Source organism: Condylostylus longicornis, unplaced genomic scaffold (assembly GCF_029603195.1).
Source record: "Condylostylus longicornis isolate FDR11 unplaced genomic scaffold, ASM2960319v2 ptg000048l, whole genome shotgun sequence".
Lineage (NCBI taxonomy): Eukaryota > Metazoa > Arthropoda > Insecta > Diptera > Dolichopodidae > Condylostylus > Condylostylus longicornis.
The window spans coordinates 5,301,878-5,327,485 of NW_026578017.1; the positions used below are offsets into that span (position 1 = coordinate 5,301,878).

The 25,608-nt window shown below is 28.8% G+C and overlaps 2 protein-coding genes and 1 pseudogene across 2 annotated transcripts; 1 reads left to right on the forward strand and 2 right to left on the reverse strand.

The window, feature by feature from the left end:
• Positions 1-414: 414 nt before the first annotated feature.
• Positions 415-3,446, reverse strand: LOC129610814 (uncharacterized; annotated as a pseudogene).
• A 10,753-nt stretch (positions 3,447-14,199) lies between these two features.
• Positions 14,200-15,360, forward strand: LOC129610815 (uncharacterized). The gene is made up of 3 exons (XM_055523559.1): positions 14,200-14,205; positions 14,272-14,411; positions 14,526-15,360. The coding sequence occupies exons 1-3, from the start codon at positions 14,200-14,202 to the stop codon at positions 15,358-15,360; spliced, it is 981 nt and encodes a 326-aa protein (XP_055379534.1).
• A 5,987-nt stretch (positions 15,361-21,347) lies between these two features.
• Positions 21,348-23,147, reverse strand: LOC129610817 (piggyBac transposable element-derived protein 4-like). Its single transcript, XM_055523561.1, has one exon. The coding sequence runs from the start codon at positions 23,145-23,147 to the stop codon at positions 21,348-21,350; it is 1,800 nt and encodes a 599-aa protein (XP_055379536.1).
• Positions 23,148-25,608: the final 2,461 nt, after the last annotated feature.

Sequence of the window (25,608 nt, forward strand, 5' to 3'; positions counted from 1 at the left end):
TGGTTAAAATTTTGGTTTCGTGAACTAAAATTATCCTTGTGATTTAAATTATTATTAAAATTACGCGATCTGTTATAACTATTATTATTATTATTATTTCGGTTATTATTTGAAAAATTATTTTGTCTTCTGTTATTATTGTTATTATTATAAAAATGTGAAGAACTTGGACCAAAAGTCTGTAACAGCTCGTGAAAAGCGTCATCCAAGATGGTGAAATTTTTCTAGATTACTAGCCTCGTTGTTAGACGGGTTAAATTATATTGGTTTACTATCGTCGAGATTATACTTAAAATTTAACTTACTTAATATTATATTTAGATCAGAGTAAAATTGACCTACATTGTTATATCGCGTTGAATCTGCCATTTCTTTTATTCCAAAGGTTCTTTTTAGTTGTTGCTTTATGATGTGTCAATCCGTGGTGGTTGGGATTTTTCTTATTGAATCAGCCGCCGCTTCCTGTAATTTGCTAGTGACTATGGTTGTGATGTATTCCTTCGATGATTGGTCCGGTACTAGGTTGATGAAAATTTCGGTGTCTCTGATGAAAGCGCTGAGATCGTATTCGCAATTTCCTTTGAAGTTTGGCAACGATTTAGCTTCCACGATGAGATCTCTAACTGTTATAGCACTAGCATTGTTATTAGTATTATTTTCACTTGGCATTTTTTTATTATTGTTATTTTAATAATTTATTTACTTTATTTAATTTTATGTAATGTAGTTTATTTAATTAAATTAGTAAAAAGTTTTATATTTTCTGTGTTTTAATATTATAATTGATTTTTTCTTTCGTAAATCGGCAGAAAAATTTTATAATAGAAAAATGTTTGTTATTTTTGGTTATTATTGCCGTTAAATTCTTTAACAAGAAACAGTATATTATTAGCTAATTTAGTGGATTTACACTGTTTTTAATTTTAGTTTACTCTTATTTTATACTGACGGCAATCCTACCGACTGCGCCAGTTTTGTGCTTTATATTATTGTCAAGTTGTACCAACGAGACAAATTTCACAGAAAATATATTTATTATATTGGGAACAGAAAAAAAAACACAATAGTTGTTATTTTTAGATCTTATTTCTTTTATTTATTTAACTTTCTTTTTAATTTGATTTAAGTTTTATTCTATTAATTAACTTTACATTTAATTTATTTTAACATAGAAAAGTTCTTATTTTCCTTTTAAACAGTATTATAAAATATGAACTCGATTTTACTCTTAACACTTTGGAAGGTAACAACCGATTAATTTTAAGTATGATAAAGAAACATCACATAGTTTAGGTTTTTAATTGAAATTTGATAATTAAGCATTTTTACCTGGCGTGATTTTTACACGCGAAAAATTATAAAAGGTAAAAATGCTGATATGCAAAATTTTATTTTAAAAGTTTCGAAAGAATTTAGAAGAAAAAAATATGAAATTGTTTATTTAAATTTTAGGTGGAAGTGACGGGTAGAATTACAGTTTTATTTAGTTGGATAACCGAATATATAACTTACACACAACCCATTATCGCGGTATCGTACAATTAAAAATTTTGACAGTGGACACGCGGAATCTCCTAATAAGAAAGTTTCATTAGACAGTTTCCGTTTCCCCGATTTTAAATCCTTTGCAAGTGGACTATTTTCCCATACCGCGGCATCGTGACAAGAACCAGGATAACCAAAGAAGATATCGATAAATTTTAAATTGCTGTCGCAAACTGCCTAAAAATAATGTTTTAGGTAGTTTTATTTGTATTAAATATAAATACATAAAAGTTTATACTATAGGTACCTGTAACACCATTGAATGCACTTGTTTTCTGTTGAAGTAGCTTATTGGATCATTTTTCGGTGCACTAATTTGAATGTGACAGCCATCAATACATCCATACATTACAAAAGGAATAGGATTTTTTTTTAATTTTTTTCTTATGCTGAAAACGTTGCTCCTTTGCCTACATTGAATAAATTGAACGATTCCCGAAAAGAACATCCAGTAGGTTACCTAAAAATCGTCATTATGAGAGCAACTTCTAATTTCAGTTTACGGCCGGTTGCTTTTTTTTCCACACAAGTTTTATCTGTTTTAATAGATACTAACAAACAAGATTAGCATGCTTAACTTTTACGCGAAATATCTTTTTTTTTACTTACCTCAAAAGTACTTCTTTCCATTCTGAAGTGACTTCGGAATACCTAAGGAGGAAACTCATGTACTGATTTTATAAAATCCTTCACTTTTGGCACATTTTCTTTTTGCTTTTGATGAAACAAAAGAAGCATTTTTGCTGGTTTCTTTATTTTCATGACTTCTATATTTTTAATAAATATATTTTTTCCATTTACTTTTTTATCGTTCACCTCTACAATACATTGCTGACTATCAATCTTCAGCAGATACTATATTAGATTTACGTAAAGTAAAGCAAACTTATCATATGGAAATATCTGAAATCAAAATTAAAAATTATCATTATGCTACCTAAAAATATGTTTCTTATAAAGAAAAAGACAAAAAAAATAAATAAATTACATCTGTTTTATTTATCCAAGAATTATGAGTTGATGGAAAACCCAACCATTTTACAAATACTTTATCACCTTTATCTTTTACAATTTTTTCAACTAAGTAAATATCATTATGTTTTGATTTTAATAACTCATGTTCATAGAAACCACCTTCAATGTGTTGTCCTTCATAATCTTCTAATAAGTATGTGACGGGGTTTGTTATCTGAACTTTCCTTATCTTAAATATTTCTGTAGTCCAATTTGGTGTGTAACCTTTCTCGAAAACATGTTTGTACTTGCTTATGCGAACTGAGTCACCAATTTTAAATTTTGATGGTTGTGAAATTTTAATATGATTATATGCGCTTGACAACAGCTCCTTCGCATTATTTTGGTTTACATCAACAGGTTTTCTTTGAATGGTTCGATGTTTTGTATTATTGTATTGATTGACTAGTTTCCTAATTATATCTATCCATTTGTAATTTGCATTGAAGCTGAACTCTTTCCACATTTTTTCTTTTAAAGTTCGATTAAAGCGTTCCAAGATTGAGGCTTTCAATGAGCTAAATGATGAGTAATGATTTATTTGATATTTCATTATTAAATTTTTAAAAATCTTATTGAAGAACTCCTTTCCATCATCTGTTTGGAGGTTTTTTTTTTGACGATTAGAATGTTTAAAAATTGATTGCATTGCTTGCATGACACTATTTGCAGTTTTATTCTTTATTGGGATAGCCCATGCATATTTTGAGAAGGTATCAATTACATTTAATAGAAATTTGTATTCATCATTTTCTTTAGCATAAGCCCCCATTTCAATTAAATCAGCTTGCTCACAGATCATCAAAACCTTTAATTAATACTCTTCGTCTTGGAAAATTTTTTCTTGCAGGCTTGTGCAATTCGTTAACAACCTCTCTCTTGCTCATTTTTAATAAAAGTAAGATATATTTATGTATATGAAATTTATTTATTAGAAAATCTATCGTTAAAAATCTTCTCGCGATGTTTACTTTCTAAAATATTAGAAAGAACACTACCAGTATTTTTGGATTTCTCATTAAATCTATAACGATCTACTACCATAAATTCCCAATATATCCCTCTAGCTAATGCTGTATTCCATTTGTATAGTATATACACTTTTGGCTTCAAATTAAAAGAAATCCTTTTGTTTTTCTTTTTAATATTTTTGATTTTATGAACTTTATTAACTTAGTTTATAATACATAGTTTGTTATATCATCAATTGTACTAAATTCTATATCCCAAGAGCTTAAAAATTCCAGATTTGATGTTCCATCGTTATTTAATCCATGACATACCATAGCGTTATCTCCGGTATTAAGATATATTAGCATATCTTCATCCATATTAACGAATTTTCTTGGAAGACGTATTTTAAATATTTTCCCTTGATGAGACAAAATTAAAAAAACTCTAACCCCATCAAAAGTCATAATGCGATAAGCTCTCAGAATGGTGAATATTTTTTCTCTATGCTCAAGTATTTGAAATGAATGAAGTTAAATTTTATTATTTATTTCATTTATTTTTTCCATGAGCATTGAAGATAATAGAAGGCTCATGTGTAGTGTTTTTAATGAACTAAATTAATATAATAATTTTACATAGATAAATATCGGCTGCTAATTATTTCCTTTGTATTCTTTCGTATAGTTTTATTAATTTCGCACACTTTATTATAATATAATCAGTTGAAATGCATGGACAAGTTTCAGGTACTGAATCCACAACATCTGAAGAATATGGACAAATATTCCAATGAAAACCATAATCTTCTGTTTCTATTTGCATTGAATTTTTGAATTGCAACAAAAATTTGTAATGTTCTTTTAGCTCATTAGAATGTTCTTCTAATAAAATGTCATCATATTTTTTAATAAAATTATTCAATGCGTATCCGAATTGTGGTATATCCATGTTTTATGAATGATGTCTTAATATGAACTAATGTATTATTTCATTTTATTTTCTGATTTATTAGATATCTGTTTAACATGATTCATTTATATATACATAAATCTTTTTTATCTATTTCTTTCTAATAATTTTATTCGGAGCTCAAGGTTATTTAAATGTTCTGCGGTTTCAGTATTTACGAAATTCATAGTGTTATCTATTTTATCTTCCATACTTTTCCAAAGAAATTTACTTTGTGTTTCAATTCTATCTTCAGTAAAAGTTTTGATCTTATCATCTAATTTAGTTAATTTATCGCTTAAAATTTTCAGTATATTATGTTTTAAACTTTGAATTGAATTATCTAAATAATGTACTACAGATTTTAACTCCTGATCAACAAATTCCTTTGTAGTAGTATCGTTAGGATTAATCGGCTCCTTAAGATTTATTAATTGTTTATTTTGAATATCATAATCTCCATTTGAATTTATTTTAAAGAGAGATAAAGTAGGACTTTGTCTTGGAATTTTATGTTGCACCTTGAATATGTCCGAATTTATCGATAGTTATTTTGTGAATGATAATGATTTTTTTATTTTCTTAATTTATTCGATTATATCAGCTTCTCTTAGTTCTTCAATTATTGAATTGATTTCATTATGGTGATTATTATTATCAGCTAATTGGGATGCAACTAAAAGCCTTAATCTATCTACCAGCTCATTTGGATCATCCCAGTGAACATACTGAACTGGATTTTTAGAGTAAATCATGTTAGTTGTGTGTTTAGTTAAACCTTTTCCTATTTTTTTAGCTCTTGTATTATATTCAAGTTGAAATAGCTTACTTATAATATTTTTATATTTAAAACCCTTATTCCCTTTAATTTGATCTAATGAATCATAATTTTTTCGGTGTGCATTTGTTTTCTCTAAAATTTTTCGATATAGCTGTAAATCATTTTCGTTATAGTTTTTTGGATGTAATTTATATATTAATTCGTGCAAACCTAAAGTTCCCTCAAAAATCTCCTCACCAATTATTATCTTATTAATATCTTTATTAATAATTAAAAACCCATATGAAGATACATAACTTGAACATAAATTTTTAAACTTATCAAAAGACATATCTGTATTAACATGATCATTATAAATATGTCTTAAATTTAGATCATCTTGTTTGAATGCGATGATAAAATTTGTATTATCTCTTATTGAATGTTTAGGAATTCTGGTATAGGATTGACATAAATAAAAGCTATCAACATCTTAATGGCGACCCATGCAAAAGTAATTTCTTATATTATCCTGTTTATCGCACGCAACATCATCGAATATGAATATTGAATTTTTTAAGGAAGCTGATGGATCAATTACATCTGAATTATTTGAAAATTCTTTATAACTCATCCCTTTTATAGGTTTTATTATTTTCTTTAAGTATTCATACTTTGGCTGATGCAATGATTTTGAATATATGTATAGATTATGAAATTTGAGACCTTTTGGATCTAGCAGCATGCTTAACATAATATTAGTTTTACCACAATTAGATGGTCTTACAATTAATCCTCGTATACTAACTGGAAACATTTCTCCATGCTTCCACTTTTTCTTATTTTTTGATTGCTTATCATAGTTCTTTACTTTGACTGCATCGTAGGCTTTTTCAAACTTCATTTTTAATTACTGCTGAAAGTTTATATAACACTATATTATACATTCTAATGCATTCAGACCTGATCCGCATTCAAAGAAGGTATAAATATGCCTATTGACAATCAGAAACAGATCAGTTATAAAAAGACTGTTAAAAAGGGTAGAGGAATCTTGAATTCTCTTATAAATAAATTACCATTTGAAGCCCATCTACCGGGCTATAATTATTGTGGACCGGGTACAAAGCTTCAAAAGCGATTAAATCGTGGGGATGAAGGTATTAATCATTTAGATCAGGCCTGCAAGGAGCACGATATTGAATATTCAAAAAGTAATACTATAGAAGATCGACATTTTGCTGATAAAAGATTAGCTGAAAAAGCTTGGTCAAGAGTTAAAGCAAAAGATTCAAGTTTTGGGGAACGAGTCGCCAACGCAATGAAAGCTAAAGTAAAACTTGGTATGGGTTGTTCTAGAAAAATAAGAAAAAAAGAAGCCATTAAGTAAGGTGATCCGGGAAGCTAAAATAGCTATTAAAGGTTATAAACCTGAAAGACAAAAGGATGCAGTAAAAATTGCTCTAAAAGCTGCAAGAAATCTAAGCAGGAATCGAAAATCTATAAAACTTCCACGAGTTATTCGAGTTGCTAAAACTGGTGGCATTTTACCATTAATACCAATATTTGCACGTCTTTCAGCTGTTGGAGCTCTTGCAGGTGGTGGTGCTGGAATAGCCAAAGCCGTTAATGATGCTAAAAGTGGTAGAAAACTACTAGATGAAAATGTGCGTCATAATAAGACTATGGAAGCTATTGCTTTAAGTGGAAGAGAATTGCACTTAAAACCATATAAGCAAGGACTTGGATTATATTTAATACCAAAAAACCAATAAGCTTGCTACCTAAAAGAGCTCCAACTGATGTAATCGGCATCATAAATTTGGATTATTCAATCGGTGATGGAACTCATTGGGTAGCATATTATAAGAATTTAAATGATATTAAATATTTCGATAGTTTCGGGAATTTGCAACCACCTAAAGAAGTAATAAAATACTTAGGTGATAAACTTTCATATAACTACAACATATTTCAAAAATTTGATACATACACTCTGCGAAATTCAATTAAGACCATTTTCTTTTTTTCGAAAATCTTAAAAACGGTTAACTTTATTTAATAATTTTTAGCAGTAATTTTTTTTATATTCAATTATTAATATTTTTATAATTTAAAATTAAATCCTTTAAATAAAATAAACAGCAAAATAACAAAAACAAAAAACCAACTTCCAATTTTTGAACGAAATTCAATTAAAACAATTTTCGAATTTCATATGTGTTATAAATAAAACTTAATAAAAACAAAAAAAATTTAATGATTTAATAATGTGTATGACCCCCACTTTTATTTATCACTTCAAGCATTCTATTTGGCATGCTGTTGATTAAGTTTCGGAGTTCCCCAATTGAAATATGGCTCCATTCTTTGGCAATAGCTTTATAAAATTCTGCTTTTTCAATAGGGCAAAAACCCTATTTGACAGTATTCGCCAAAGATTTTCTTTAGGGTTTAAATCAGGAGAACGAGCAGGTCAGTCCATTAATTGGATGTTTTTTGATCAAAATCATCTTATAGTGCGGCTAGATTTATGAATCGCTGCGTTATCTTATTGAAAAATTCCATCTGGACTACTGTGATCTTCTCCAAATGGAATCAAAATATCCTCCAGAAGTTCAATATAATCTTCAGAATTCATTCTGGTTGATATTTTGCATATTGGCGTGGTTCCACAGTAGTTAAACGCAGCCCAAACCATTAAGCTACAAACTCTAAAATTTCTTGTTGTGGAAATCTGTTTTTCAGCACGCAAGTCGCGCCAATAATAGTTATTTCCATCTTTTCCATCTAAATTAAATTTGTTTTCATCAGATAATATTACTTGATGCCACTCATCCGTCCAGGTCATATATTCTAAAGCAAAGTTTAATTTATTCGCTTTGTGAGTTAAATAGTTCGGGTTAATGTTGGCGTTTTGCTCATGTAAGTCGATTACTTTGCGATAAAATTTGTTGACCTCGGCTCTTTCCTATAGGCAGCTTCAAACTAGCTACTAAATCCGATGCAGGAGATTGTCCATTTAGAGAATGTCGAAGTAAAGCTGATTTCTCGCGGTCCGAAAGTTTCTAATTATTCCTATTTGTACGAAGTCAGCCATAATTTTTTTTGAAAATGAATAAGTTTCGCACAGCTGTTGCAGACCTGCCAATTTTCGTAGCAATTTTATGAGTTGACAACCCTTGGTCCTTGTAAGCTTGAATTTTAGCGAATTCTTCATTTGTCAAGTCTTTACCTTTACCCATTATTACTAAGAACTTTAAAATGTAAAATATTTTACCAAATCCGATTAAGCTGTTAAGAAAAAAAATAAATTGAACGAAAAACTCTACAACTTGCCTTAAACCTGCTTGAAAAAAAAACTAAATTGAAATTGTTTTAATTGAATTTCGCTTGTAATATAGTAACTTGTTCTTTTATTTTTAGTTTTTTGTGTTACTCACGCGACGAACTTAAGCATGCACATTAAAATAATTTTTTGAATACCATTAAAGTGACAAATGTAAATAAATACGGTCGATATAAAATAAGCTAAGCTTACAAAGAGCCAATAAAGTTAAGAAAATTTAATGGTTTTAATTGAATTTCGCAGAGTGTATAATTGCGGTCATTTATGTTTGAATTTCTTAATAAATACAGAATATTATAGAAAGTAGAAAAACAATAAAAACAATAACAAAAATAAAAACATTTTTTTAATATTCATGTATTATAAAAATTCTTTTTTCGTTTTTTTTACCGCCACTGATATGAGAATTCGATAATAATGTATAGTTTTTATTTTCTTTTTACTATGATAAGAAAAATACTCATAGTGTAAAATTTACATAAAGTTCAAGGTTACTATTATTTTAATATTAACATGAGTTATATGATTCATGCATATGAATAGTTTTTATTTGATTAATTAATTAAAGAATGCATATGATAAATGTCATATAAGGATACTGCATATTCATCTTTGTTTTATTGATTAGAGAAGAGTCATGTCAGTAACATTAACTTTAACAGGTAACTCTTCTGTTTTAACAGCTGAATATTTCCCCCCTATAGAGTCGAGTGGGCAATATATTTGTGCATTAGTCGATTTTCAAACATATAACTCTATACCAAATATTGATGAGGGAAATAATAAATTTATTTATGATGATAAGGTTATTCATATTCCTACAGGTATTTAAAAGAAAGTTATATATTATACATAAAATTGAAGATATCGAAAAATTTCTTAAAAAAAATTTGCAACTATATGATACTAAGGTGGAAAAATAGAAACTTATAAATAAACATAATAAATGATGTTGATATAAATAAAATTAATATTATACGAGTTGAATGTAATATTATACAAGGGACATACATTAATAATTAGGAAGCACATATTCTTCATGAATTTTCCATTGCAGTTGCTCCTGGCTATAAAATCATTGAAGTCTTAAAAATCTTATCTATTTACCTGTAGCAACCAATCGAATCAGTTTAATAACTGTAAAACTAGTTGATCAGAATAACAATTTAATTAATTTTCAAGGTGAAACTATAACAGTACGATTACACCTAAGATACCAGCAATATGATACTATATAATAACATTGACAATTTTTGTTAGCAAAACGAAAGAAAGAGATACTTTATTACAAAATATATAATTTATTTTTTGACATTATTATTATCATAATAGAGTTGGCACAATAGAAATTATGTAGCAATTAAATTACAAATTGTATATGAGAAATTTGTTCATATATCAACACTCTTACTTGAACAAAATTCTCAAAATATTCCAAATATTACAATGTTAAAATTTCAAATTCAACTTTAACCAGATTACTTTGATAAAAAAAATTTTAAATTATTTTATTAAATTTTATGTAAATTTTAATTTACAAAGCAAAAAAAATTTATTTCAAAAAAAAATATTAATTTACCGGCTATAATTAATTAAAAGAAATTCCAAGTTGTTTGCAAAATTTTAAGTGTTTTGTTGAGGGAACTGGTTTGGTAAAGACATCCGCTACCTGATCATTAGTACTTATGAATTCACATTTGATTCTTTTCTCATTTATTAAATCTCGAATATAATTATTACGTGCATCTATGTGCTTTGTACGTGCATGGTACATGGTTGTTTTTGCCAAATCAAGAGCTCCTTTATTGTCACAGAAAATATGAATTTCTTTTGTATTTAAGTTTAAAATTTCATCTTTTAATCTTTTTAACCATTGGGCTTCTTGAGCTACTGCTGCTAGGGCCATATATTCAGCTTCAGTTGTTGATAAGGCAACAGTTGGCTGCTTGCGTGTATTCCATGATATTGCAGTGTTATTTATCATAAAAATGTAACCTGTGGTTGAACGCCTGTTGTCTAAATCATTAGCCCAATCTGCATCACAGTAACCCAATATCTCATTTGTTTTTGTTTTATATATCAGTTTTGCAGTTATTGTTCCCTTCAGATAACGAAATATTCAGGTTTGCAATCAAACATACCAAATCGTTTTAAAAGATCCTCTGTATAAGCCTTTTGATCAACCTCAATGCTACTTTCAGTCTGATTTTGTTTAATATTGATACCTAGAATAGACGAAACTTTTCCCAAATCTTTCATCTGAAATTGTGAACAAAGTTTAGTTTTAATGTTTACTGTATCTTTTAAATCATTTGAAAAAATTAAAATATCGTTTACATATATGGCAAGAATCAATAATTTTTTTTCGCTTTTTCGGAAGTAAATGCATGGGTCCATTTGTGATCTTTGCAGATCAAAGGAGAGTAAAGCTGCATTTAATTATATGTTCCATACATGACTCGCTTGTTTTAATCCATATAGGGATTTCTTTAATAAACACACGCGCGAAGTTCCATCATTAAAAGCTTTGGGTTGTAGCATATAAATTTTCTTATCCAATTCTCCTTGGAGAAATGCACTAACTGCATCCATTTGATAGATTTGTAAATTATATTGTGCTGAGATCGCTAAAAGAAAACGTATTGAAGTATACCGTATTACTGGAGCGTACGTTTCCTCGTAATCCAATTCTGGTTTTTGAGCACAACCTTTGATTACTAAACGTGCCTTATGTTTAATAATTTCACCGCTATTGTCTCGTTTAGTTTTGTAAACCCATTTACAATCAATTGGTTTGCAGTTTACAGGTAGGTCTACAATAGTCCATGTTTTATTTTCAATTAAAGTCTCATGCTCCTCCTTCATTGCTTCTATCCCCAGATTGGAATCGGATCGTGATATGGCTTCTTCATATTCAAATGGATCCCCGACTTCAGCTGATCTAACTAAACATGAGTATTTAATATTTTGGCTTTCCAACCTCGGTGATCGCCTTCTTATTTGCTGTTCTCCTTCGTTATTTTTATTATTTACATAAAGGTCACCATTGTTCTCTTTAACATTTTCGTAATTTTGAATAATGTTCTGATCACCATTTGTATTTTTGTCATCAGGTTTTCGCATAACTTTGATTATTTTCGTTTCAGGTATTTCTGATTTCATCATATTTTCCTCTTCTTCATTTTCAATTTTAAAATGGTCTGTAGAGATAGAATACTCATTATTATTAGATTCTAAATTAGCAATTACCTGTTTTGAAATAGCTGGTTCATCTTCAAAGAAAACAACATCTCTGCTAACAATAATTTTGTTGGTTTTTTTATTATACAGTCGGTAAGCCTTGCTCGCATCAGAATAACCAAGCAATATACACTCAGTAGACTTTCTGTCTAATTTATGACGTGTTTGTTTTGGTATATGTGCAAAAGCTTTGCAACCGAAAATTCTCAAAAATGACAAATTCTGCTTATATCCTGTCCAAATTTCCTCAGGGGTAAGATCATTAGCTTTATTTGGTAGACGATTTATTAAATATACTGAAGTTGAGACAGCTTCGGCCCAAAATTTTTTGCTCAAATTAGCGTCATAAAGCAAGCACCGTGCCTTTTCCATTATTGTTCGATTCATTCGCTCAGCTTTTCCGTTTTGTTCCGGAGTATAAGGTGTAGATGTTTGGTGAAATATTCCATATTTTTTTATTATTTCTTTCATACGTTTATTCACAAATTCCTTTCCGTTATCTGAACGAAAAATTTTTATTTTGCGATTTGTTTGATTTTCAACCAACTTCTTGAACTCTATAAACTTGTCCACTACTTCAGATTTTTCCCTCATCATATATACAAACACTTTTCTAGAAAAATCGTCTAAAAATAAAACATAATATCTGGCACCACCTAACGATTTTTCGCTCATCGGACCACATACATCACTGTGAATTAATTCCAAATAGTCTTTCGAGTTAGTCGATGAGTTGGGAAATGAATTTCTAGTTTGTTTACCAATAGTACATATTTCACATGATTTGAAACTTGAAGACTTAAAACAAACACCATTTCCTAAACCATCACGTAATTTTTTTATATAATCTTCATTTGCGTGTCCCATACGTCTGTGCCATAACATATAATCATCAACATTTGAATTGGATGCCGCATAACCTATTTCTGTCAAATTATTTATTTTATAAAACCCATTTATCATAAACGCTGTTGCAATAATTTCATTTTCTTTATTTCGAATAACACACTTTTTATCATCAAATGTTACGACGTTTCCATATTTTGTAATTTGACTAACAGAAAGTAAGTTTGCACATATATCAGGTACAAAATTAACCTTTTTTACCAGTAGGCTACTGTCTTTGTCATTTACTTTAGCATTCAATCTGATGTCACCAATATTTTTAATGTTTAGTTCCATATTATTTGCAATAAGAACTGATTTTACTTCAACTTCAGAAATATTTAACAAGTGGTTTTTATTCGGTGTCATGTGCGATGTTGCACCAGAATCTATAATCCACTCTTCAGAAGAAATGTTTTGACCAGCAAGTAGAGAGGCTAACATTACATTTTCTTGTTTAACATGATTTCTTCTCGGTTTTTTACAGTCTCTAGAAAAATGACCAAAACCATTACAATTATAGCAACGTACAGATTTACCTTTCTTTTTCATTTTAAAATTTTTGCTTATTAGAACCGCTTCATCTCCGTCAGATTTCTCATCACAATTTACCTCTTGTAAAATTTTTGTTTTTATAGCGTCTGATGTAATTTTTATACCACTGCTTTCTAATCCCATAATCATTGGCTCATACTTCTCAGGTAAGCCAGCTAATAGCAAGGTACCAATCCATTCGTCCGAAACTACTAATCCAACACCATTTAGCCTGTGAGCTGTATTGATGATTTTGTTTACGTATTCCTCAATACTTGAACATTCAGATAATTTTGTAAACAAAAGAACCCTCAATAAGTTAACACGTCGTGTTAAACCGCTGTCTTGAAATGCTTGTTCCAATTTCTCCCACATTTTAGCAGCTGTGTTGACTGATTGAATATGCACATAATTTATAGGTTCAATTGCTAATATTAATTTCGATTTAGCTTTGATATTTTTCGACGTATCTTCATCTTCTCCCGTTATACTCTGCCATAGACCCTCAAGCTCCAAGTAAGTCTGCATAGCAAATTTCCAACTATCATAATTCTCCCTGTCTCTTCCACCGCAGTGGAAGCGTGCTGGGCCCATAACCTGTTAGCAAAGACCAGAAAAGAAAAACACGTTCAATCGGTTTGATATCTTGTAAACGAATGAAAGAGATACTTTATTACAAAATATATAATTTACATTTTGACATTATTATTACCATAATAGAGTTGGCACAAAAGAAATTATGTAGCAATTAAATTACAAATTGTATATGAGAAATTTGTTCATATTTCAACAATTTTCCATCATTTAATAGCACATCAGTGTTAAAGCACAGCAGAGCGCAATCACCAGGCAGACAAACATTAAAATTAACTAATATTAAGCGTACACTAACAGTATACAATAAAGAATCGATCGGTTACAAGTTGAAGAAATACTAAAATGGATAATCTATTTTTAAATCCTGCTATCGATGAGAGTACAACAAGTGCGCACTGGCATACATATTCACCATTTTTGAATTCATTTAATAATACGCATACAGATACAAAATCAAAATTTAAACATTTTACCTTCTAACAATTTACTTTATATTGAGGGTACTATTTCAAAAGCGGATGGTAGTGAAACAACTAAAACAAAGCTTATAAATAATGCTATTGCATTTTTATTTGATGAGATACGGTATGAGTAAAATGAGAAAGAAATTGATAACAATAGAAATGTAGGTATAACATCATGCTTAAAAAATTATATTTCATTGAACAAAAATGAGAGTGAAGCGCTTATTAATGGCAGCTGGTCACCTGAACAATCAATTCAACCACAGACTTTATTTTTCAATTATTGCATTCCGTTAAGGAGGCTTTTAGGATTTGCAGAGGATTACAAAAATATTGTACCGAATGCAAAACATGAACTAATTTTGACACGTTCAAGATCTGATGATAATTCCTTACTTTGCACTGATGCTAATGAGAAGCCGAAAATTCAACTGACCAAAGTGCAATGGAGAGTACAGCATATCAATTTAACTGATACATTGAAATTGAAATTGTATAGCCATATTACAAATAACTCAAAAATAATTTTGGCTTTCAGAAATTGGGAATTGTATGAATATCAATCGGTACCACAAAATACTAATCATCATATTTGGAATGTAAAAACAACAACTCAATTGGAAAAGCCACGATACATTATTTTTGCTCTACAAACAAATAAACTTGATCAAGTAACGAAGGACCCATCAAAATTTGATCATTGTAATATAACTAATCTAAAAGTTTACCTTAATTCAGAATGCTATCCGTATGAAGATATGAATTTACTATTTGAAAATAATCGTTATAGTATTGCTTATGCTGAGTACACAAGGTTTCGAAGTAGTTATTACAATTACCCTATATCTGAAGCTTTATTAACATTAAAGGAATTTAAAGAAAGAGCTATGATTTTGATAATAGATACTCGTTATCAAAATGAAAATCTAAAAATGGGACCGGTTGATGTTCGAATTGAAATGAAAAGTTCAGCTGCAATACCCGATAAAACAACGGCTTATTGTCTTATGCTGCACGATAGATTAGAAGAATTCACACCTTTGAAAGGTGAAGTTAATAAAATCGTTTAATGAAGTAAGAAGAATAAAAATGGATTACGTTATAATCGATGTACAAGGTTTTAAAGATAACAATAATAACTTCATATTAAAAGAAATTGCTATCCTTTCATCAAATGATGAAATACAGCATTTTATTATAAAACCTCCATATGGATATCATATACTTACATCTAAAACTAAGAATACAAATAACTGGTTAACAAAAAAACATCATGGATTTCGATGGTCGGATGGTCAAACGCATTTTTGTGATATCATCAATTTTTTAAGGATTTATATAAATAATAATACAATCATATATGTGAAGGGTGAAGAAAAGAAGAATTGGATTAGTAAAATTTTAAAGCATAGTAATACATATGATTTGGGCTCCAAACATGAATCAACAAGTTTAAAAAAATTGAAAAATCAGCATATTTATTATTCAAAAAAATGTTCTTATAAGCATATTGGTGTTTGCGCTCTTGAAAATGTCTACTTAATAAAACTGTTAATCTAAGCAATTTTATAGTATTTAAGAAATGAGAGCGATAAAAATTTATTCATTCAGTTATTTTATTTACGATTTTAAATATCAAAAAAAAAAAAAACAACAAAATCAATATGGATAAAATAAAAAATTATTTTTCGAAAAATAATAACAATTATGAAAAATTAAAAAACACATCAACTGATTCCACAAAGAGGTAGAAAGAAGAAATTAAAAAAAACAGATCAATCAGCTAGCGGAACATTTAATAAAAATAAGAAATGAATTGTATAAATAAAAAATAAAATAAATAATTATAATTATAGTTTTTTAAAACAATAAAAAATTGTTTTCTTTTCCCTCACCTCATTTTTAGATTTTTTTTTCCTTCACTCATTTATTAGATTTTTATAGAGATAAAATAAAAATAATAACCTGAAAAAAAAGAAGCTGAAAATCAAAGTAAAATAAAAAGACATTTTTTTTATTTTTCAATATCAAATGTTAGTTGAAAGAAATTATCTTTACAACCAACAATTGTAAAAAAGTATTCAAATTTTTTATTTTTATTTTTTATTTTTTTATTTATTTTTTCTATGTATTTTTGCGGATGTCTCTCCGCATAAAAAGTAGGCATATACGTGTAAAAATCTTTACACTCTACTTTCACGCACTCCTTCTTCTTTCCCTCTTTGTCCTTTAAGGAGGAATTAGATCTCAATAGTCCAAGTATTTTGAATCTCACTCCATGCTCCAGGGAGCTGAATTTTTTGTATTGTTTTATGGTGTTTAATGCTTCTAGAAAAGCTTCAAAGTCCTCCGTACTGGAACTGCTGCTACTGGAACTGCTGGTACTGTCTTGTCTCATTCTCTTCATTTTGATTTTAAATTTTTTTTTTAATTTAATTTAATTTTAAGTATAATTGGATGATCAATTCAATACTAATTAAATTTTTCTAATTTCTTCTCTATTTATATGCGGTTCTATGGTACCGAAAGCTTATAATTCTAACATTATCATATCTTTTGAAATTCTTAAAAATTATATTTAACTTCAAGGTTAAATTAATACAATTTGAAAATACGCTTGACGGATGTATGTGGTTTTATGCTACCCAATTTTCAAACTTTTATATTTTCTTCTTTTATGCATGATTTTCTTATTAAGCTGAAAATCATGCATAAAAAATCTGAAAACCAAAGTAAAATAATAAGACATTTTTTAAAAGATATTTTTTTTTCTTTTATTTTTCAATATCAAATGTTAGTTGAAAGAAATTATCTTTACAACCAACAATTGTAAAAAAGTATTCAAATTTTTTACTTTTATTTTTTATTTTTTTATTTATTTTTTCTATGTATTTTTGCGGATGTCTCTCCGCATAAAAAGTAGGCATATACGTGTAAAAATCTTTACACTCTACTTTCACGCACTCCTCCTTCTTTCCCTCTTTGTCCTTTAAGGAGGAATTAGATCTCAATAGTCCAAGTATTTTGAATCTCACTCCATGCTCCAGGGAGCTGAATTTTTTGTATTGTTTTATGGTGTTTAATGCTTCTAGAAAAGCTTCAAAGTCCTCCGTACTGGAACTGCTGCTACTGGAACTGCTGGTACTGTCTTGTCTCATTCTCTTCATTTTGATTTTAAATTTTTTTTTTAATTTAATTTAATTTTAAGTATAATTGGATGATCAATTCAATACTAATTAAATTTTTCTAATTTCTTCTCTATTTATATGCGGTTCTATGGTACCGAAAGCTTATAATTCTAACATTATCATATCTTTTGAAATTCTTAAAAATTATATTTAACTTCAAGGTTAAATTAATACAATTTGAAAATACGCTTGACGGATGTATGTGGTTTTATGCTACCCAATTTTCAAACTTTTATATTTTCTTCTTTTATGCATGATTTTCTTATTAAGCTGAAAATCATGCATAAAAAATCTGAAAACCAAAGTAAAATAATAAGACATTTTTTAAAAGATATTTTTTTTTCTTTTATTTTTCAATATCAAATGTTAGTTGAAAGAAATTATCTTTACAACCAACAATTGTAAAAAAGTATTCAAATTTTTTATTTTTATTTTTTATTTTTTTATTTATTTTTTCTATGTATTTTTGCGGATGTCTCTCCGCATAAAAAGTAGGCATATACGTGTAAAAATCTTTACACTCTACTTTCACGCACTCCTTCTTCTTTCCCTCTTTGTCCTTTAAGGAGGAATTAGATCTCAATAGTCCAAGTATTTTGAATCTCACTCCATGCTCCAGGGAGCTGAATTTTTTGTATTGTTTTATGGTGTTTAATGCTTCTAGAAAAGCTTCAAAGTCCTCCGTACTGGAACTGCTGCTACTGGAACTGCTGGTACTGTCTTGTCTCATTCTCTTCATTTTGATTTTAAATTTTTTTTTTAATTTAATTTAATTTTAAGTATAATTGGATGATCAATTCAATACTAATTAAATTTTTCTAATTTCTTCTCTATTTATATGCGGTTCTATGGTACCGAAAGCTTATAATTCTAACATTATCATATCTTTTGAAATTCTTATAAATTATATTTAACTTCAAGGTTAAATTAATACAATTTGAAAATACGCTTGACGGATGTATGTGGTTTTATGCTACCCAATTTTCAAACTTTTATATTTTCTTCTTTTATGCATGATTTTCTTATTAAGCTGAAAATCATGCATAAAAAATCTGAAAACCAAAGTAAAATAATAAGACATTTTTTAAAAGATATTTTTTTTTCTTTTATTTTTCAATATCAAATGTTAGTTGAAAGAAATTATCTTTACAACCAACAATTGTAAAAAAGTATTCAAATTTTTTACTTTTATTTTTTATTTTTTTATTTATTTTTTCTATGTATTTTTGCGGATGTCTCTCCGCATAAAAAGTAGGCATATACGTGTAAAAATCTTTACACTCTACTTTCACGCACTCCTTCTTCTTTCCCTCTTTGTCCTTTAAGGAGGAATTAGATCTCAATAGTCCAAGTATTTTGAATCTCACTCCATGCTCCAGGGAGCTGAATTTTTTGTATTGTTTTATGGTGTTTAATGCTTCTAGAAAAGCTTCAAAGTCCTCCGTACTGGAACTGCTGCTACTGGAACTGCTGGTACTGTCTTGTCTCATTCTCTTCATTTTGATTTTAAATTTTTTTTTAATTTAATTTAATTTTAAGTATAATTGGATGATCAATCCAATACTAATTAAATTTTTCTAATTTCTTCTCTATTTATATGCGGTTCTATGGTACCGAAAGCTTATAATTCTAACATTATCATATCTTTTGAAATTCTTAAAAATTATATTTAACTTCAAGGTTAAATTAATACAATTTGAAAATACGCTTGACGGATGTATGTGGTTTTATGCTACCCAATTTTCAAACTTTTATATTTTCTTCTTTTATGCATGATTTTCTTATTAAGCTGAAAATCATGCATAAAAAATCTGAAAACCAAAGTAAAATAATAAGACATTTTTTAAAAGATATTTTTTTTTCTTTTATTTTTCAATATCAAATGTTAGTTGAAAGAAATTATCTTTACAACCAACAATTGTAAAAAAGTATTCAAATTTTTTATTTTTATTTTTTATTTTTTTATTTATTTTTTCTATGTATTTTTGCGGATGTCTCTCCGCATAAAAAGTAGGCATATACGTGTAAAAATCTTTACACTCTACTTTCACGCACTCCTTCTTCTTTCCCTCTTTGTCCTTTAAGGAGGAATTAGATCTCAATAGTCCAAGTATTTTGAATCTCACTCCATGCTCCAGGGAGCTGAATTTTTTGTATTGTTTTATGGTGTTTAATGCTTCTAGAAAAGCTTCAAAGTCCTCCGTACTGGAACTGCTGCTACTGGAACTGCTGGTACTGTCTTGTCTCATTCTCTTCATTTTGATTTTAAATTTTTTTTTTAATTTAATTTAATTTTAAGTATAATTGGATGATCAATTCAATACTAATTAAATTTTTCTAATTTCTTCTCTATTTATATGCGGTTCTATGGTACCGAAAGCTTATAATTCTAACATTATCATATCTTTTGAAATTCTTAAAAATTATATTTAACTTCAAGGTTAAATTAATACAATTTGAAAATACGCTTGACGGATGTATGTGGTTTTATGCTACCCAATTTTCAAACTTTTATATTTTCTTCTTTTATGCATGATTTTCTTATTAAGCTGAAAATCATGCATAAAAAATCTGAAAACCAAAGTAAAATAATAAGACATTTTTTAAAAGATATTTTTTTTTCTTTTATTTTTCAATATTAAATGTTAGTTGAAAGAAATTATCTTTACAACCAACAATTGTAAAAAAGTATTCAAATTTTTTACTTTTATTTTTTATTTTTTTATTTATTTTTTCTATGTATTTTTGCGGATGTCTCTCCGCATAAAAAGTAGGCATATACGTGTAAAAATCTTTACACTCTACTTTCACGCACTCCTTCTTCTTTCTGTCTTTGTCCTTTAAAGAGGAATTAGATCTCAATAGTCCAAGTATTTTGAATCTCACTCCATGCTCCAGGGAGCTGAATTTTTTGTATTGTTTTATGGTGTTTAATGCTTCTAGAAAAGCTTCAAAGTCCTCCGTACTGGAACTGCTGCTACTGGAACTGCTGGTACTGTCTTGTCTCATTCTCTTCATTTTGATTTTAAATTTTTTTTTTAATTTAATTTAATTTTAAGTATAATTGGATGATCAATTCAATACTAATTAAATTTTTCTAATTTCTTCTCTATTTATATGCGGTTCTATGGTACCGAAAGCTTATAATTCTAACATTATCATATCTTTTGAAATTCTTAAAAATTATATTTAACTTCAAGGTTAAATTAATACAATTTGAAAATACGCTTGACGGATGTATGTGATTTTATGCTACCCAATTTTCAAACTTTTATATTTTCTTCTTTTATGCATGATTTTCTTATTAAGCTGAAAATCATGCATAAAAAATCTGAAAACCAAAGTAAAATAATAAGACATTTTTTAAAAGATATTTTTTTTTCTTTTATTTTTCAATATCAAATGTTAGTTGAAAGAAATTATCTTTACAACCAACAATTGTAAAAAAGTATTCAAATTTTTTACTTTTATTTTTTATTTTTTTATTTATTTTTTCTATGTATTTTTGCGGATGTCTCTCCGCATAAAAAGTAGGCATATACGTGTAAAAATCTTTACACTCTACTTTCACGCACTCCTTCTTCTTTCCCTCTTTGTCCTTTAACCGTTTCGCTCCGACTTTTATAAAACCATCTCTGCAAATTTTCCTTATAATAAATATAATCTTACTTACCCAACGAACATATAAATTTCTGGATTTTTTTTTAAAATGTCCTGTTCAGGATTTACAGTCCTGGGATAAAAAAGTCCCAGCAGCCTTTTTGCTTGGGACATTTCTATCCCTGCAGTTTAATGGAAACAAAAATTTAAATCAGAAATTCAAAATATTTATTGATTAATTCATAGAATTTACATGAATTTTAAAAAAATTATGAGTGACACGGAGTGAAACAGTTTTTGCAAAAAGCTAGATCACAAGCCTTACACATTTGTCGTGTTCTACTTTCTTTTCCCTTTCTTTTGCAGCCTTCACAACGACGTCGCATAGTTCCAAGAATTGGTAAATGATCACCAATATTGTTAAATAAACGTGCACGCTTCGAATTCCTTCCGTCTTTTCTAGTACGCTTTATCGCCGCAGATTTTCTCCCATTAGCTATAAGTTGTTCAGACAAATCAACAAGAAAATCTTTAAATGGTTTTTTTTCTCTGTGAATTTCAGAATAAACAATCCAAGCATTTACTGCACAGGTCATTATTAGCCGAAAAAAAACTTTTTTCCACCATTTTGTAGATTTTCTGTCCAAATCATAGACGCCAACCATTTTGTCTGCCAAGTCAACACCTCCCATGACATAACGGTAACATTTTATAATGTCTGGACAAGGCACATCTAACTTTTGACCATCTTTCATTTTACGTTTTACAGTTCCAACAGTATTGGTATGGCAATTACTTAAAACCAATACCTCCTTCGTATCTTGCCACTTCACAGCCATTGTACCATGTTGATTACTTTTAAATATATATTCACCCCTTTCAAGCTTGGCGGTTATTTTTGGAAGATCCTTTCGATTTGCGATACATGTTCCAAGGGCTGGATAAGTGAGAGTATTTACCAAATGAACTGATGTGAAAAATCGGTCAAAATATAGAGTAACATCAGTTTCGGTAACAGTTTCCATTAATTTATTCACAACACGCTCTCCAAGAGTGCCATGTAAAGATCCGGTTTCCTTACCAGAATAAATGTTGAAATCATAGGTATAGCCAGTCAAAGAATCGCATCTCATCCAAATTTTAATACCACGTTTAATTGGTTTTAATGGCATATACTGTTTCATAGAAGAACGCCCCAGAAATTTGGTCATGCTCTCGTCTATACTCTGGAATGGGCTATCTTGCCGCATTTCTCGGAAAGTTTTTTTACAGCAATTAACAATATCATCCATGTAATAAGTTTTTGGTGCATTTGAAGGCTGTTCTACGGGGGCGAAGTACATTTTTGCCATCAATATTTGAAATCTGTCCCGTGAAATTGCTTCTTTTATTGCCAGATTTTGTAACGACTTTTTTTTGGACCAATAGTCAGATATAGCTGGTACACGATTGTAGCACATTATAAATGTACAACCCAAAACTATCATTATTTCTCCGTAATCAGTGTCCTTTACAGAACTACGATTACTCTTAGATGATCGATGAATTTCTAATCTTTGATTAGTGCATTGCGCGATGTATTTTATTGCACTTATTGGCATAAATCTTAAAAATACATCTGATTCAGTATGATAGCGAGATACTTTAGGACTCAATGTACATTTACGAATCTGCGAAATATCTTTTCTAGGTACAAAATTCATCGGCGGATCCATCCAAATATTAATATTATTTACAGGTATTTCAGCTTCTGTTGCAGATTCAACCGCTGCTACAGATTCAGTTGCTGTTGCAGATTCATCCGCTATTGTAGGTTCAGCTATTGTCGGAGGTTCAGCTGCTGACGCAGGTTCAGTTGCTGCATCATCTCCTGTTATTAACGGAAATTCCTCATTATGTGAACCCGTATCAGATTCAGAAACATCTTCAAATTCAGAAATATCTTCAGATTCTTCATCTAGTTGCGACGGGGCGTATAAATCATCAGATCCGTCAGAAAAATCAGCCTCAGAACTATCTTCTTCCAATTCTTGTTCTATTTCATGTGGTTTCATTGATTTTCTTGCCATTTTGTAATTATACCTGTTAAAATAATCAATTGTAATCACACAATTTGGCTAAGTTGAAATTGTACATATAAATTTCCGATTGATTAAAAAGTCTGCTGGGATACAAATAGCCCGTTGTAAAATACTGCTGGGATATTTTAATCCCACATATACTAAAATTGTACAAAAACCACCCTAAAAACCAAAATAACTTACCTTTTTTACGAAAACTATAACAGAGAACACTTTTATTTTAAATTTGCACTTGTTCTTTATCACTTATCACTTTTTTTTTTAAAATATTGAACTAAATTATTCCTCCGATGTGAATCAAACCGCCAATAAAAGCCAACTGTCAAAAACCTATTTATTTTTTTGAATGAAAATGATCGATAATGCAGTCAGGAACTTATAAAATACGTTTTGGTAAACTTTTATCCCGAAATAAATACATATTTTGCTTATCCGACTTTTTTAAAAAATGTGTGGGATAAAAATATCCTAGGAGTAGTGAAACGGTTAAGGAGGAATTAGATCTCAATAGTCCAAGTATTTTGAATCTCACTCCATGCTCCAGGGAGCTGAATTTTTTGTATTGTTTTATGGTGTTTAATGCTTCTAGAAAAGCTTCAAAGTCCTCCGTACTGGAACTGCTGCTACTGGAACTGCTGGTACTGTCTTGTCTCATTCTCTTCATTTTGATTTTAAATTTTTTTTTTAATTTAATTTAATTTTAAGTATAATTGGATGATCAATTCAATACTAATTAAATTTTTCTAATTTCTTCTCTATTTATATGCGGTTCTATGGTACCGAAAGCTTATAATTCTAACATTATCATATCTTTTGAAATTCTTAAAAATTATATTTAACTTCAAGGTTAAATTAATACAATTTGAAAATACGCTTGACGGATGTATGTGGTTTTATGCTACCCAATTTTCAAACTTTTATATTTTCTTCTTTTATGCATGATTTTCTTATTAAGCTGAAAATCATGCATAAAAAATCTGAAAACCAAAGTAAAATAATAAGACATTTTTTAAAAGATATTTTTTTTTCTTTTATTTTTCAATATCAAATGTTAGTTGAAAGAAATTATCTTTACAACCAACAATTGTAAAAAAGTATTCAAATTTTTTACTTTTATTTTTTATTTTTTTATTTATTTTTTCTATGTATTTTTGCGGATGTCTCTCCGCATAAAAAGTAGGCATATACGTGTAAAAATCTTTACACTCTACTTTCACGCACTCCTTCTTCTTTCCCTCTTTGTCCTTTAAGGAGGAATTAGATCTCAATAGTCCAAGTATTTTGAATCTCACTCCATGCTCCAGGGAGCTGAATTTTTTGTATTGTTTTATGGTGTTTAATGCTTCTAGAAAAGCTTCAAAGTCCTCCGTACTGGAACTGCTGCTACTGGAACTGCTGGTACTGTAATAAGTTTAAGTTTGGCAGGGTTGTCATGTAATAAGATTATATTTATATATTCTTTATATTTGAATTATATTTTCCCTAATGGCGATAAACGCCGATCTATCCAAGTTTGGCACTACTGCCGATTTGGAGAATCTTCAGTTTTAAAAAGAAAAACAAGATGTTTGTAGTTTCGATTCAAAACTTTGATTGTTTATTTCAAAAACTTATTCTACTATTTATACTAAATTCTTATTCTAAATTTACTTTAAATTGTTATTGTAATATTTACAATATGTTTCTTAAAATCTAGGTTTCTAGTTAATTATTTCTATTTCCTGGAAAAGAAAGTGCAATTAATATACCTTCATTCACTCATTACTTAAAATTACGTCAAACAATAATACTGACCGAAAATGCATAGGCTTGCATTTTTCATATTAACATTATGCATACCGCTTTATACTCTAATGTATAATATAAACATAAAGGTATACATTGTTGTTATACACATCATAAAGTGTAAGCGAAACATACAGTGAGCAACAAAAGTCTTCGCACCTTTCTGTTTTTACGATTTGTGGATAATTTATAAAAAAATATAAACGTATTTTTATGAAAGTAATATAAAAATTGAAAGTTTTATTTATTCTCAAACTCCTCTTAAAATATAAAAAAAAGAAAATCATAATTCATTAACAAACTTAACAAAAAAGAAAAACATAACAAAATTCATTGCAACAAAAGTCTTCGCACCTTAATAAAAAAAACTTAACTATTTATACATTTTAAATCAATTAATATTTTGTTGGGTATCCTTTCGCATCTATAACAGCTTGGAGTCTTCGGGGCATTGAGTCCACCAAATTTTTGGTCTCCTCGCGAGTTATTTTACTCCATTCTTCTTTTAAAACCTCTACTAACTGCGGTTTACTGGAAATATTATGTTTCCTTATCTTTCTGTCCAACAAATCCCACACATGTTCGATAGGATTTATATCCGGAGATTGCGGAGGTGTTACTAGCATGTGGGGAGTGTTGTACAATATCCACATTTTGACTTTGT

Bases quoted from the DNA above. Each gene is read 5' to 3' on its own strand.
- LOC129610815 (XM_055523559.1), top strand. The intron at 14,412-14,525 runs GTATGAGTAAAA...TATTAATGGCAG, and splicing joins TTTTTATTTGATGAGATACG to CTGGTCACCTGAACAATCAA.
- LOC129610817 (XM_055523561.1), bottom strand. From the start codon at position 23,147: ATGGCAAGAAAATCAATGAAACCACATGAAATAGAACAAGAATTGGAA.